The 13919-nt window shown below is 46.1% G+C and overlaps 1 protein-coding gene and 1 long non-coding RNA gene across 2 annotated transcripts in view; one reads left to right on the top strand and one right to left on the bottom strand.

Moving 5' to 3' along the window:
* TRIO (trio Rho guanine nucleotide exchange factor) overlaps positions 1 to 5419 on the bottom strand; it is a 253663-nt gene extending 248244 nt beyond the window's left edge. The window contains exon 1 of the mRNA XM_074899531.1: positions 4801 to 5419. Within this exon, the coding sequence (XP_074755632.1) occupies positions 4801 to 4915 (115 nt within the window). The 5' untranslated portion in view covers positions 4916 to 5419. The remainder of the gene's footprint in view (positions 1 to 4800) is intronic.
* On the top strand, positions 5005 to 7973 carry LOC141957653 (uncharacterized). Its single transcript, XR_012633143.1, has 3 exons — positions 5005 to 5088; positions 6129 to 6283; positions 6652 to 7973. It is a non-coding gene; the product is annotated as an uncharacterized LOC141957653 (long non-coding RNA).
* Positions 7974 to 13919: the final 5946 nt, after the last annotated feature.

Here is a 13919-nt window from a genome sequence, read left to right as displayed (position 1 = left end):
CAGTATATGAAACAATATGATCAGGAACAAGTAAAGCATAGATCCTCCCAGTAAACTTTAAGTAACAAATTTCTGAATAAATCTTTTGATTTTTATCTTTACTGTATTATTTGTTAAGTGACATTCATGAATGCTAAGCAAAGCACATGATCATTATTTAAGAGAAAAAAAACATCAATAGTTTTTTCATGATACTCATTAATACTTCCTGTATGGTCTCAGCTACTCAAGCAGTTATCAGCCTAGGCTGGTACAGGCAGACCTGGTTGAACCTAGACTGATCCAAGTCTCAAGTCACTCATCCTTGCAGAAATCTTCAACTACATGTCCATAATCACAACAGATTTCAGCATCCCATTTTCCTAAAATACTCACATGGACATTTAGGTAGCTACATATATCTCAAAAGAAAAAAGTTTTAAACTCTCTAATCATTAAGCTTATATTAACAAGCACATACACAAGCAGGAAAAAATAAGTGTACAATGTTAGAACCAGGTGCTAGTCAAAGCTATCCTGGCTACCAGCCTGATCTCTAACTTCACTTGGGAGAGGTGGCACACTGAACTCTACTCAGGACATCTTTCTCCTCCAGACACATGTTCATCTTACAGATTTACTACTCCTCCTGAGAAAGGACTGCTGCCACCTCCACAGATTCATTTTTAGACAGACAATCCTCCACCTTTTTGTTTTCCGAGGTCAAGTAATAAAGTACAATTAACAGTTATATTAGGATTTGACTTGGCAAAGCTTGGGTAGTTATTCACCCTAGTGACAAGACCAGGACCTCTTGTTCTTCCTTTGTTTTTCAAACATTTGTGTCTCTCTAAAAGGTCCCTGCCCCTTGCTCAGTATGTAAATTGTGCTCTTTTTGGAAATGTGGCAAGTGTTCTCATAAACAGGTGGTGACAACACAAACCTCCTCAATGGCTTTGAAAACTGTCTGTCTGTACCTGAGTGAAGCTACTGCACAGTTTGCAGAAGCCACTCATAATAAATATATCTTACAGGAAATAACCACATCTACTTTCATCACACAACTGTGAATAGCTATCAGTTGACAACTTGGGGGTGGGGGGGTGGGGGTGTCCCACTAAGACTTATCAGAGCTATTTATAAAGGCACTTGCTATACTCTCTACTTCTGTATGGTTACTGCCCTGTATGCCATGACTCGACAGCAGTCCCTTAAATTCAACTTTGCTCATGTTAGCCATTTTCAGCCCTTCTGAATAGACGGATGGGATTTTAAGTTGAAACTTAAATACATTTTGAAGAGCTTTATCTTAATACTTTTTCATACAGAACAGATCTTGTATACTTAACACATGTATTAACACCCTCCTACCCAGCCACTTACACTCTGCGCCACTGGGTTTTCATACAGCGGTAGTCTGGTTTTCCGTAATTCTAAGAGATTTTTAGCCCTTTCGAGTCACACCAGTGCACTTTTTAATAAGAGAAGAAGGGATGCTTGTCTATACATCTTCAGCTCAAAGCATCTCTCTTCCGTCAGTTCAGTCATCTCTAATCTCCAGTTTACATACAGGACAGAAAGGCACTTCCTACAATCACTGTGTTTTCTCTGTCAAAATGTATTCACTTTGCTTGGCACTCAACTGCTTCTTAACAGTTTTAATCCTGCCACAAAGAAAATGACTGATCTAACAAGGTGTTCTTGTCTTTTCAACTTCAAATAATGAGACTTAGATACCAAATAGATAACTGAAAGTAAGCTGCCTCAATTTCTTCCAATTCCAATAAAGAGATTCTTCATTTAAATTCCAGACACACAATCTTTATGTTTTCGTACTATTACCTCACTTCCAGTTCAGCTACTTTCTTCACATTTGAATTGCATCTTATTTCCACAACAACTCAGAGTGAGTTTACATTTACATAACCAAAGTGAAAACTGGAAACGTACACATTTCAAGTGATGCGAACCTAGCTGCTGTTCAACATCCTAACAAAACATCTTCCAAATAATGAAATCCCATTCTCTAGGCTACTTTAATTCTACTTCAGGCTTAGTCTTACAAAAGGACAGGAGGAAAACCAGTAACACCACCAGCAGCTCAGCTGACCAATTTAACCAACCTAAGATTAGAACTGATTGTTTAGACAGCTTTTTTGTTGTTGTTGGGGTTTATTTTCCAACTGGAAAACACTATAACATTTTTACTCTTTGAAGTAACAGCTACAGCTTTGCTGACATTCTCTGCAAGTGACAGGAAAAAGGAAGCATTTGTCATTGTAAATACTATAAAGAGAGAAATATTTTGTCTGCTCCCACATACACCAAAACGAAGTTTTTTGCTTGCTCATTGATCGCTGTGTCCATTGTGTTTCAATGAAAAAAACGGTGCCTCCTGTTCAAACAGAGAAGCACCCGAGACCTCTTAATAGAGCCTTCCCTTATAGAAGAGTGGATCACATAGAGTTTGAAGAGCTCTTCCCAATACCAAACACCCAGGAGAGATGCCAGGACATTTTTCAGTGTATGTCACAGCCCATGCTGAACCAGATAACCTCCACATGTAAATATGACAGTTGTTAAATATGCTCTAAGAGTTTCTCGATAAGCATTTGACATGTCCTCCTCTTGCTTTAAGATTTTTGGTTGCTGCAAGACTAAGCTCGGTGCAACTTCCCTATTACCAGAAGTTATCAGTATCAGAAGTCATCACTGCACCACTTACAAGCTTATCAACCCTGTGTCATCCCTCTACCCACACATTATTGGAAGTTGACTATTAACGCAGCTGGCATGGTCTTCCACAACTGCCAGATTACTACACACGTACCCATTTGTAACTATGCTAGGCAGACTGTAAGTCTACTGTTGTAATCCATCATTTTGCTTTCAACGGGATTTTCTTCCTGAGAATGACAAAGCTCTGTCCTTCTTCCCCAACAAAACCCACCAAGGCCAGCATCCTGTCTCGACAAGGAGTTTCACGCTCATTACCGTTGTGTGAAACACGCTGTCAGGGGAGCATCAGGCCCTTCAGAGAGGACGAAGCCCCCCTGTTCGGACCGTCTGTCCAAGCAAACTCAGCTCTGAACCCAGCTTCAGGGATGCCTGCTACAAATCACACCTCCTCCTTCACCCTCATTAAATCAAGCACATTCAACAGCAAGCACCGACTGCCAGCAGCACTGATTACGCCGTTTCCCACTTCCCTCATGGACTTCCCTTAAAATCCCAATTAACACGGCTTTTATTATTATGACTACTGCTCTCATTATCTTTTACACACGAAATCGGCAATTCCCTCATCTTTCCAGCGGTGAGTCGGCATTTTCCTTGCTCGCCGCTCCTTTTTAGGCATCCAAACGGAGCAAGTGCCCAGCCCTGCCCCGCCGCCCCGCCCGGGAGCGATGGCCGGGGGTGCCCGGGGGGGCGCGGAGCCGCCGGCGGAACGGAGCGGAGTGGAGGGAGGGAGGCAGGCAGGGAGGAGGGGAGGAGCCGCCGCCGCTCGGGGGAGGGCAGCCGGCACCAGAGGGAGGCTCAGCCGCCGCCGCCGCCGCCCAGGCTGCCGGCAGGGCTCCGTCACCGCCGCCGGCGGTTCGTGCGGCCCGGACAGCCCTGCCCTGTCCTCCCCTCCGTCATTCCACGGGGTACAACGTCTCTGTGGCGGGGGCAAGCGCCCTCCCCGCCCGGTTCCGTGCCGACAGTAAACACCGAGGGAGAAGGCCGCCTCCATATTTTTTTTTTTTTTTTTATCCCGGCAGCCTGTCAACAGGCTCCCCCCCCGCCCCCCCGCTCTCCCTCCCGAGCCTCCGCAACGAGCCCGGCTTCTCAGCCCGGCAGCGCCCGAGAGCCGCTGCCGCCCGTCCTCAGCCGAGGCAGGGACACCCCTTAACGTGGGATTCGCTTTTTTTGTCTTCTTCTTTCCCTTCCCGCCGTGAACACCCGGCTGTGGATGCTGCCCTCTCCCACCCCTGCCCTCGGCCGCCACGCCGCAGCACGGCACCGGCGGAACGCGACCGGCGGCGCGTTGCCTTTTCTAGCGGTGTCATCCCTCTGCCCTGCCGCCCGCCTCCCCGGGGGCCCGGCCAGCGCAGCCGGCTCCCCGCAGCCCTGCGGCGCGCCGCTCCCCTGCCCCCGCTCCCCCTCCCCGCCCCTTCGACACCCAGGGCTGCCCGGACCCGCGGCCGCTCCTCCGCCCGCGTCCCGCCGCTCGGTCCCCGGCGGGACATTTTCGAGGCGGACGGGGACACACCGGGGCGGCCCGGCGCCAGGTGGTGCCGCCCGGCCCCGGTTACACGCCCGTTCTCGGGCCGGCATCGGAGGGCGCGTCGCACCTGTCACCGGCGACACCTCCTCGGGGCGGCACCAGCCCCCGCGGCCGCCCCGGGCCGCCCGCCGCGCCCGTTTTCACGCCTCGTTTCTGCCGGCACGGGTGGCGTCCCGCCCGCAAGTTACTGGGCCCCAGACGCGGCCCCGCTGCCCCCCGGCACGGGCCGAGGGGGGTCGGCGCTCTGCACCGCTGCCGCCCGGCCAGGCCGGCCCTGCGCCCGCCAGGCCCCGCACCGCCGCCTCCCCAAGGAAGCGCGGCGGCGTCCCGTAGGGACGGGCACTGCCGAGGCGGTCCCGCGGGCGAGAGGAGGGCGAGCCTCCCCCGAGGCCACCTGACAAAGCCGGCTGCCCTCGTCCCGCTCCGGGGAGAAGAACGTCGCTTCTCTCCCTCCCTCCCCTCCACCTTTCGCCGTCACCTCCAGCCGCGGTCCTGCCGCTGCCCGAACACCAACATCCGCCCCCCCCCGGCCCCCAGGACGGGGCCGCACTCACCGGATCGGAAGAACGCCGCGATGTCCGCCGAGTCCTTGGCCGCCTCCTCGGCCCCTTCCCCCGCGCCGCTGCCGGCCGTGGTGGCGGCGGAGGTGGCGGTAGCGGCGCTGCTCATGGCTGCTGCGTGTGGCGGCGGCTCCTCCGGGCGAGACCCACCGCCCACCCCACCGCCCCCTCCGCGGGTCCCGGCTTCACCTCCGGGCGGGAGCGGCCGTTAGGGTGGCAGCCGGAGCGGGCGAGCGATGCGGGGCGGCGGCGGGCGGCCACGGCGAGCGCAGGGACATGAAGGTATGTGCGGAATGGCAGCTCCGGGAGCGCCCACCCCCCGCAGCCACCTAGGAGGCGGCGTGTGCATGCAGGGAGTCAGGGCGGGCGGGCGGGCGGCAGCCGGAGCGCAGACAATCGCGGGAGGAGGAGGAGGAGGAGGGCGACGACGACGACGACGGCATGGGAAGGGCCAGCAGTCCGCGCAGCCGGTGGGCGGAGAAAGGAGGAACGTTTCCAGTCTTTTTTTTTCCCTTGTCTTTTTTTTTTTTTTTTTTTTGAGGGAGCGAGGAGCGAGCCGCAGGAGCAGCAGCTGCGCTAGCCGCCGTGGTGCCGGTGGCCGCAGCAACCGCCGTCCTCCATCTTGACTGGGAGGAGGAGGAGGAGAAGGAGGAGGAGGGTGGGAAGGGGGAGTCGGGAAAGGAAGCGAGTCCCCGCCCGAGGAACAAGGGCGGCGGAGCGGGGGGAGCTCGGGAGTCTCCGGCTGCGTCCGGCACCGGTCGGGATGGGGCGGGGCGAGACGTCATCGCTCCCGCCGAGCGCGCTCCCCATTGGCTGTGGCGCGGCCGCCGGGGGAGCCCGCCGGGAGGGCGGGGCCGGGGCGCGGGCCGCTGGTGGCCGTTGCCCGGCGGCCGTTGCCCTGGGGTTCATCGGTTTGTTTTTATCTTTTTTTTAAATTTTATTTTTAACCGCTTCCGACCGACTTTCTTCCTCGCACGCAGCTGCTGTGGGGCAGCCCAGACGCCAGCTCGCCGGCGCCGGTGTGCGGAGGTCGAGCTGGGGGGGGGGCCCTAAAAGATCCCGCCTGCCCGTCCGGGGCGGGGGCGCGCGGGGTGGCGGGTGGCGCGTGCCCGCCCGGCTCCGTGCGCGGTCACGCCGACAGTGCCCCCCCGCCCCCCGAGGGGCCGTGCGCGGGGAGAGCTCCTCCCTACCCGCGGGTTCGAGGGAGGAGGAGGGGAAGGGGGGGGCACGCAGATTTTTCCGAAAGGGGCCTTTAAAAGGCATCGAAACGGCCCGCTACGTTGCTGCCTGTATTGTTGATATTTTGTCTTCGGTGATTACAGGGACTCTTCAAAATATCTTGTGCCGTGGAGCAGTCCAGTTAACGTAAAAGAAGCAAACGGCTCATGATGGGAAATGCAGTGGGGTGCCTGGTAAAGGTGCATCCCAGCGCAGTCGTGCTCCTCGTCTTAAACTGCCAGACTAAGATTGTGTGCCGGTAAGGTTGAGGAAGGAGTAGCGAAGTAGGCAATGTAGCAGTTGTACAAATTGATAAAGCAGAGGGACGCATCTCAAATGCTCGTCAGAGACGTTGCTTGTTAGCACACTTGAAATGCAGAAGTACAGCTTTAGGAATTAAACTCCCGAACGTTTGACAAGTGTTAAAAGCAAAGGTAACTTCAAGAGAAATGTGGTTCTGTTATAGTCGATGTGGAAGTCATACACAAAGTTCCCAAGGTTTGTATTTATCTGAACTTGTATAGCTTGATAAAAAAGCTTTTGTGCAACCAACCCTGCCCTAATTTCTCTTACAGAGAAGAGATTAGTTTGACTGAAAAGATTTTTTTTTTAATGTTTTTCTTTCAGGCAGCAGGCACAGGAAAGAGTTCCAAATTAGCACCCCACTGGCAGAAGTGGTTGGGATGTGAATTCCTTTCTAGTTGGCCTAGCACCATCCACCTAGCAAAAAACACACTGGGACAGCTGCTGCTGTTCTCTAGCAAGCAGTGAGTTGACCTGGGAGTAGGAATTGGATATTGTACATTGGCGCAGAAAAAAAACCTGCATAAGAATATGACAAAATGGGATAAGTGAATGGAAAGAGTTAATATAATGAGTAAAGAAAAGAAGGTCTCCTGCAATTTCCATAATTTGAGCTTTCAACGGCTAGAGAGCAAGAAGTGCTCAAGATGATTTGTTTTCTGAATTTGAATTATGACTGATATGCTGTGCGACACTGGAAAAAGCTTTAGAAGACTGTTCATCAGCTATTGAAAATAAGATACTGACCGTCTGTTTCCACGTACTTGCTCATCCAGCACACTGTACAATTTGTCAGTGGGTGATAAAAAAACAAGGTGCGTTTGAATGATTTTGAAGGCTGGGTGACAAAGTTTGTCCCTTCCCCTGTCCCCTCCGTCTGCTGAATTGCAGGAGATGCTGGTTTTGTTTTTCTCTAACACATGGGTGCCTTGAGCCATGTCCCCCACTACAAGAGCCTCTCACCACTGTGAAACTGATTGAGATCGACTAGTTGCAATTCAAGTTCTTCACCTGTAGCAGAGGTGGCCCTTACAGAACCTTCAACAGCCAAATATGCTCATATCCTTTGCAGTGTTTGAAAGGATTATAGCAATACAGCTGTGTTCATGCTAATGTTCAGGATGCAGTATTTACTGAAGGGTAAGTTAAAAGAAAGAGACAAAGATAGGGAAATGACATGACAAAGTTACTTTACACGCTGTAATAAAACAAGGATTTCATTCACAGGTATCCACCTTAGATATAAAATACCAGGTTTAATGTTTTGACATTAGCAAATTAAGTTTCTTAGTCTGGTTCTTCATGGTCATTTTAGGCTTGAAACTCAAAAAAGCCCCCCAAACCCCCAACAAACAAACAAGGTATGAATTGTCTATGTGGAGAATGTTGCACATTGAAAAGTTAAGTGAGTTTGCCTACTTTGGAAGCGTGTCATTAGGGAATAGCCATATTTTCTGTCCTCAACTCCTACTTTGCTTGTCTTGGTTTTTGTCCACCTGCAAGTGTTTTTTGCACCAATTGCAATAGTAAATGCAGGGAAAAAAAATAACTGTTCTTCATGTAAAAGATATTTTAAGGGTGCTGTGACCTGCAAAATATGAACAGTGTTAAGGCTGAGATTCAAATTAGAGTTTATTTAAACTGTACACAGGAGTTTTAAAAACTAAAGATGTTGAAATCATGCTTAATTTCTGTACCTATTTTATATATATATATATATAAAAGCATTTAATTTTATGTAAGTAAATTGTTCAAAAATGTTTACACACCAGTAAAATAAAGGCTCTAAGAGAAGTGTTGTTTCATTTGAATTTCCTTTATTTTTCCCAGTATTGTGTCTTACTTTGGTTGAATGGTCACTCTAAAATCAGTATATCAATGCACAAAGATCTTTATTCCTGTCAAAGAGGTCTCTTGTGAGCAAAGAAGCTTGCCCCATGCCTAGCCTTCAGTATCCAGGCTGTAAAGTGTCACATGTCACCTCATGTTTCATCCCTAAAGGAATATGCAAACTGGATATTGCTTGAGTTCTTTTCCTGCAGCATTTGCTGTCCACTTAATGCATAAAACAAAAAACAAGTTTGCCCCGTTTCTATAAGATGTTAAAAAAAGCAGGGCAACGGCTTGATTTAAAATCATTGATGTTTACAAGCTTTCAGGAGAAGTAAACTAGAAACTCATTAGTTTGGACAAACTACCAGACAGGGGATGATGCTGACCTGGGCAGTCAATCTGAATTGTCATATTGCTCAGAACCAAAAAAAGCCTTCAATAATTAAAAAACCCCCAAACAAACGAAAAAAAAAAAAAAAAAACAAACAACACAAAAGCCACCCCACAACCAGGTTTTTACAGTGGATCTCTCCTCTCATAGTTGTCCACAAGCTTCACAATTCATTTCACAAACCAAAATACAGAACATAAAAGATAGCATAAGGACAAGACTTCCACATGGAAAATGGTTGAAGGAAAAATGCATGTGGACTCTTCAACCTAACCACCCTCTAAGAACTGCTTCTTAGAAATGTTGTTTTTCTGCAGCAAGCTTTTGGATGGTTCCAAATGAATTTATAAAACAAGGCAGAAGCTCTTGTGGTAAGTAGTAGAGAAGGCCATACCAGCTGCTACTGTGCTTTTAAGATGACAAGGCTTTTTTAAAAGTTCTTAGCAGTTAAGGAAAGCAATCGAAGTTATTAATGTGTACCACCTCCGAGTTGCTATCTCGTTCCTGATCTATCATAAATGGTGCTTGTGTTATAGCAACTATTTGTCAATTTCAAATTATTCTCCAAGTACAAGATGCATCTCTTTTATCTGTAGACTAGCACTGAGGCATTTTCCAACCGTTATCATTTTTATCATCCCCTTTTCTGCAGAAGCATCCATGTCTTTTTGAAAAGTCTTGAACAGTACTAAGCCTAAATGCTCGACTTCCTTATACTGTAAAATCAAGTTCCTGTTTAATTGTATGAGTTCTGGCAACTTTTGGAACTTCTGCCTTTGCGTCTCTGTTTTTTTTTTTTTCTACTTTTTTGAAAAACTAACATATTTTAGTATCTGGTAGCAGATGAACTACCTATCACCTATGTAAAATATTGCCAGCCTACTTGAAAATATTTTCTTCATACTTCCACTGGTAAGCCGTTCCATATTCTTACATTTGCTTATAAACTTGGAGCAGCACTGCCAGCACCCACCAGGACATAACATTTCACAGATACTCTTAGCGCCTGCAAGGAGAGGTTTAGTATGCTTAAGTCAAAAACTGTAAAGGGCCAGTGTTTGATGGTCACTACAACTAAAGTTTTCCCGCTTAAGTGGTCACAACTGTCAAATCTTAAGCAAAAGAATCAAACAGGTTTTTAATAACCTACAAACCAACTTGTGTGGTTTTGCATATTGCTTACCAAACACGTTAACCATCCTGATTTTATTTATAACTAAACCACATTTTTTTTAATTGTCACCATTTCAGTGATGTGATATCTCTGTAAAAATCCAGCTCCCAGTTCTGCTACATGACATGTACTGACTTGTCAATGTCAAGGACACTTCTGTTATGTGTAGAAATCACACCAGCCGTCTGATGTTTTATAGACTATTGGTGGTCTATATGCCATCTGTTGACTAACCTCAGCCTAATGAAGTGTTGTTTTTTCTTTTTACACTTAGGCACTCATAATTCTACATTATTGTACAATTATTGGCAGCTGAACCACTCGGCTGCATCTCAGGCAAATCATTCCATTGCCTTTGCTATCCAGGCTTTCAGAAATGATTGTTCTCTCCACAAGGAATTATGCGTACACGTATATGGAGACACACACTCACACCCTAATTTCAGATTTTGTGTCAGGAGCATTAACACTGAAGCCATACTGGACTTCCAAAAAGTATTTTCCTATTTGTCCCAGAAACGTGTGTGATGCTTCAGAGACTTTCTGAAATAATTGAACTTACTGAGCCTGGTTGAAAACAACATGCACACTCATTGTAAGATCACAGCCTAGATGGATCATATCCAGAAATACTAACAGTAGGTCAATGAATGCTAAAGCCCCTATGGGTGATTTACTTATTTTAATCAGTTATTCTCAAGGTGGCATGAGCTCTTATTCTGCTTGTAAAAAACTCCTTTCCTTTAGACATTCTGCAGTGTGCTCCTCACTCCACAACAGATCAAATTACATATTCTCGACCATTTAACATTGTCATTCCTGAATTTGCAAAGACTAGGTTTTGATTAGGCTATGGTTCCAAGTAAATAAAGAGGGATGTGATTGTTTTTTTCCCCTGGGTAAGGAGACTGGCAACACTAGATAAGTTCACCTTAATTAATAAGGAGTTAAATATGTCTCCTCAGTCTTTCTTTTGCTTTAAGATCATCTTAGGGAAAAACAAGCTCAAGGGACAAATTCAGCATTTCCCTTTCCCTGTTGCATTCCACCTTCTACTGTCTCATATATTAATCCTTCCAAGGGAAACCATCTGGTTTCAAGTCTTCGTACGTTTAAGAAATTGGGCACCAGTGATCTAGATCAACTGAGACAATAAGAGGTCGCATGGCTGGCTTCAGAGCAAAAGCTCTAACACAGTTGTTTCTTACAGTTCAGAAGCATGAAGATCTTAACGCCTTACTTATTTCTTTCTTAGGCTTCCAGGATCTTGCTTTTTGAGTTTTGGCTCTTTAAACTAAGCAACTGAACGGTGCAACCTACTCAGCAAATTGTGTCCTATCATTCCTGTTGTTCTGAGTGTACCATACTGCCAAAGAACTCTATATACAAACCATGTAAGCCCTAAAGGAAAGTTTCTACATCAAGCCTGACATCTTCCATAGATCTGCTTATTTCTTGCTCCTATTCAGGGGATGTTATAAAATAAAAGGTTGCCAACAGCAAGGTGGGCCCCTGTCAAGCTCATGTTACCAATGCTGTCAACAATCTGTGTGTCTATGATTGCTACTGGACAATATTCCAACATCATAACAATTTATGCATTGAAAGCATTGGTGATATCTTATTTGATCATGATATACAGACTTGTGTCAGAACAACCTGTACCCTTCACGTCTAAAAAGCACTAGCATGTCCACAGTAAAAAATGCACAGTACCTATAGAAAAAATGTACCGTATGTATCTTTAAACACAGACCACTGCTATGTATCATCATGATGGAAACTCAGAAAAATAGGTCATCAATTAAGGTAAGCTACTACGCTAACGATTGCCAATAGATCAGCAGACAGCCTTACATTATGTCACTTATTTATACCAAGCGTCTTGACACACGCCATACTGCCTTTATGAGAAAACTGTTGTATCAAAGCAGTGTTAAGTCCAGTTAACAATTATCCTTCAACAGTAATAGTCTTAATTGTATTGGCTTGCCTACAATCGTCAAAACAGTGTGCAAGAATTGGTATAAAGTAGCACTCAGGAGCCATGCGTAAAATAGAATTGTAATTTATGAGCCTAGACAAAGTGAAAAGTCAATCAAAAGTGAAGCTTAAAACAAATGGCATCCTGCTTCAAGAGTTATCTCCCAGAAGAGGACATTTAAATCAGTTCTGCTGCTTGTGTACTTGTATGCATGTAACTTCATCAGCATGCTGGTTTAGAGTTGCCCAGATTGGAAAGCATCTTGGATGCCTATGTCTGTATCCCTGCTGTCAATCAATATCTTGTAACAGGGATTGAAGAAATTTGAGTAATTGCTTATGGAACAAACAAACCAAAAATGCACAATTCTTTTTCTCTACACAGAACTGAATTGTAGTTTGAGTAATTTAAAAACAGACAATTTTTAAAAATATTTACAGTACTTCTGCATCTGGTGCTAGGGAGTTTTGATAGCAACCTATGTAACTCATAAGTTTGTTGGTTTTATATGACTTAAGTCTTCACAGGTTGATGGTTCCCCAGGGATGAATTCAGTTCCCTGCTGACCTTACTGCTTTGGAAGAGGAGCATAGGTTTTTCATCCAAGTGATATTTACAATCAGACATTGAGGTTTTCCAGGTTCATTTGAGAGCTTAATGAAGAGATTTCCAAGACATACAGGATTTTCAGTCAGGGTACCAGTAAGGGCTGTTCTACTGAAGTGGATCTAGACTGTGTAAGTGCCCAAACAGATCCCCCAGATTTGTTTCATTTGGAAAGAATGGATATGCTCAAAAAAAGGCTTTCCAAATTCCCAAGGAGACTTCTTAAGACCCATTACATGTTTCCCCATCACCACCTGCTGCTGCAAGATGTGATCTCTGGTATCAAAGCCACATTCTGCAATCTAATTTATTTATTTGTAGGTATATACATTTATACTGATTACTCCTTTCCCTTGGTTTTATCAAGGTTTTGTCTCCAGATTGATCTTTTAGCATGTCCTACACTTTCTGCAGATATTTCACTATTGCCTGTGGTCTCTATACATAATACGTGATTTGTTCAGATTGGTAAGTGAATGGTTTTACTTAAGGACGTCAAATTCTAGGTGAGGATTTATCATTCCTTAGTATCACTTGGCCAACACTGTCATCCCAGATGATTATGCTATTAGCTAGGCAGTAGCAACAGACGTTAGTCCTGGCATTGCTTAGTCTTAATGAATTCTGTGAGGTGGCACACCCCTGAATTGCCAGCCTTGGCTTATTCCAGGAGCTGCTGCAATGGGAAAGAATCGACCCAATGTGGAACAAAGTTTCGTAGTGTTTCCTTTGCCCATAATTAGAAAGTCAAATTCCTTGCCACGCCTGGGAAGCCACTTGGCTTTCAGTAGCAAAAAAGCAGCAGCTGCAGCAATGCTCTGTGGATAGAGGACAGTAAATAAACTGTTTTTATTTTTTTCTATCCTCACCAATTTTTCAATTAGAAGACAAGTCCTCTTTTATTTTCCTTCATCCGAGTTGGTATATCCCATTTTCCCCATTGTACCACAGTAAGTTAATTGAGCAAAATGCGGCTGTTGCCAACATTTTGCTCCTCATGTGCCTGCTTCCCTTCTCTTTTTTATTTGCTAGCTAATTTAATGGGTAGTCCCAGTTTCCTATTTTTAATTAAATAGGCTACTTGAGGTGGAACCCTTGGGCACAACAGTGGTAAGTTTTTGATGTTGACCCTGAAAGGTACCCAGCACATACTGCTATTGGCATGTTAACCCCAGTGAGAGCCCATTGCTTCCTAAGATGTTCAGCAATTGGGAGACCATTCAGGACCTGCAGAGTCACTTGGTGTTCCACATTCCCTCCAGGGTCTCAGCTGCTGTTTCTAAAGACAGAAACACAGGACTTCAGCTTCAGCTTCCTTAGTCCCTTTGCAATACATGTACACAAGACTGAGGACGTAATCTGTGCACGCTTTCACTGTGGAATAGAAGGCTGTTTAGTTTGTACAGGAAGCAAGTTTAGAGATCACATGCTCAGCATGGCTTACACTGTATCCCTACCTCCCAGTTCTCACAGAGGAGGAGCAGATAATGTGGGACCGGAGCTGTATTCAGTTGGCAGTGCTCCCAGGAAATGCCTACAAACTTCTGGGCCTTAGCATAATTGTAGGACATAAGCTATTTTTGCATTTTGCTAAAATGATTCTG

Source organism: Athene noctua, chromosome 2, assembly GCF_965140245.1.
Source record: "Athene noctua chromosome 2, bAthNoc1.hap1.1, whole genome shotgun sequence".
Lineage (NCBI taxonomy): Eukaryota > Metazoa > Chordata > Aves > Strigiformes > Strigidae > Athene > Athene noctua.
Note: the sequence above shows the minus strand (reverse complement) of the source record. Positions and strands in the feature narration are given on the sequence as shown.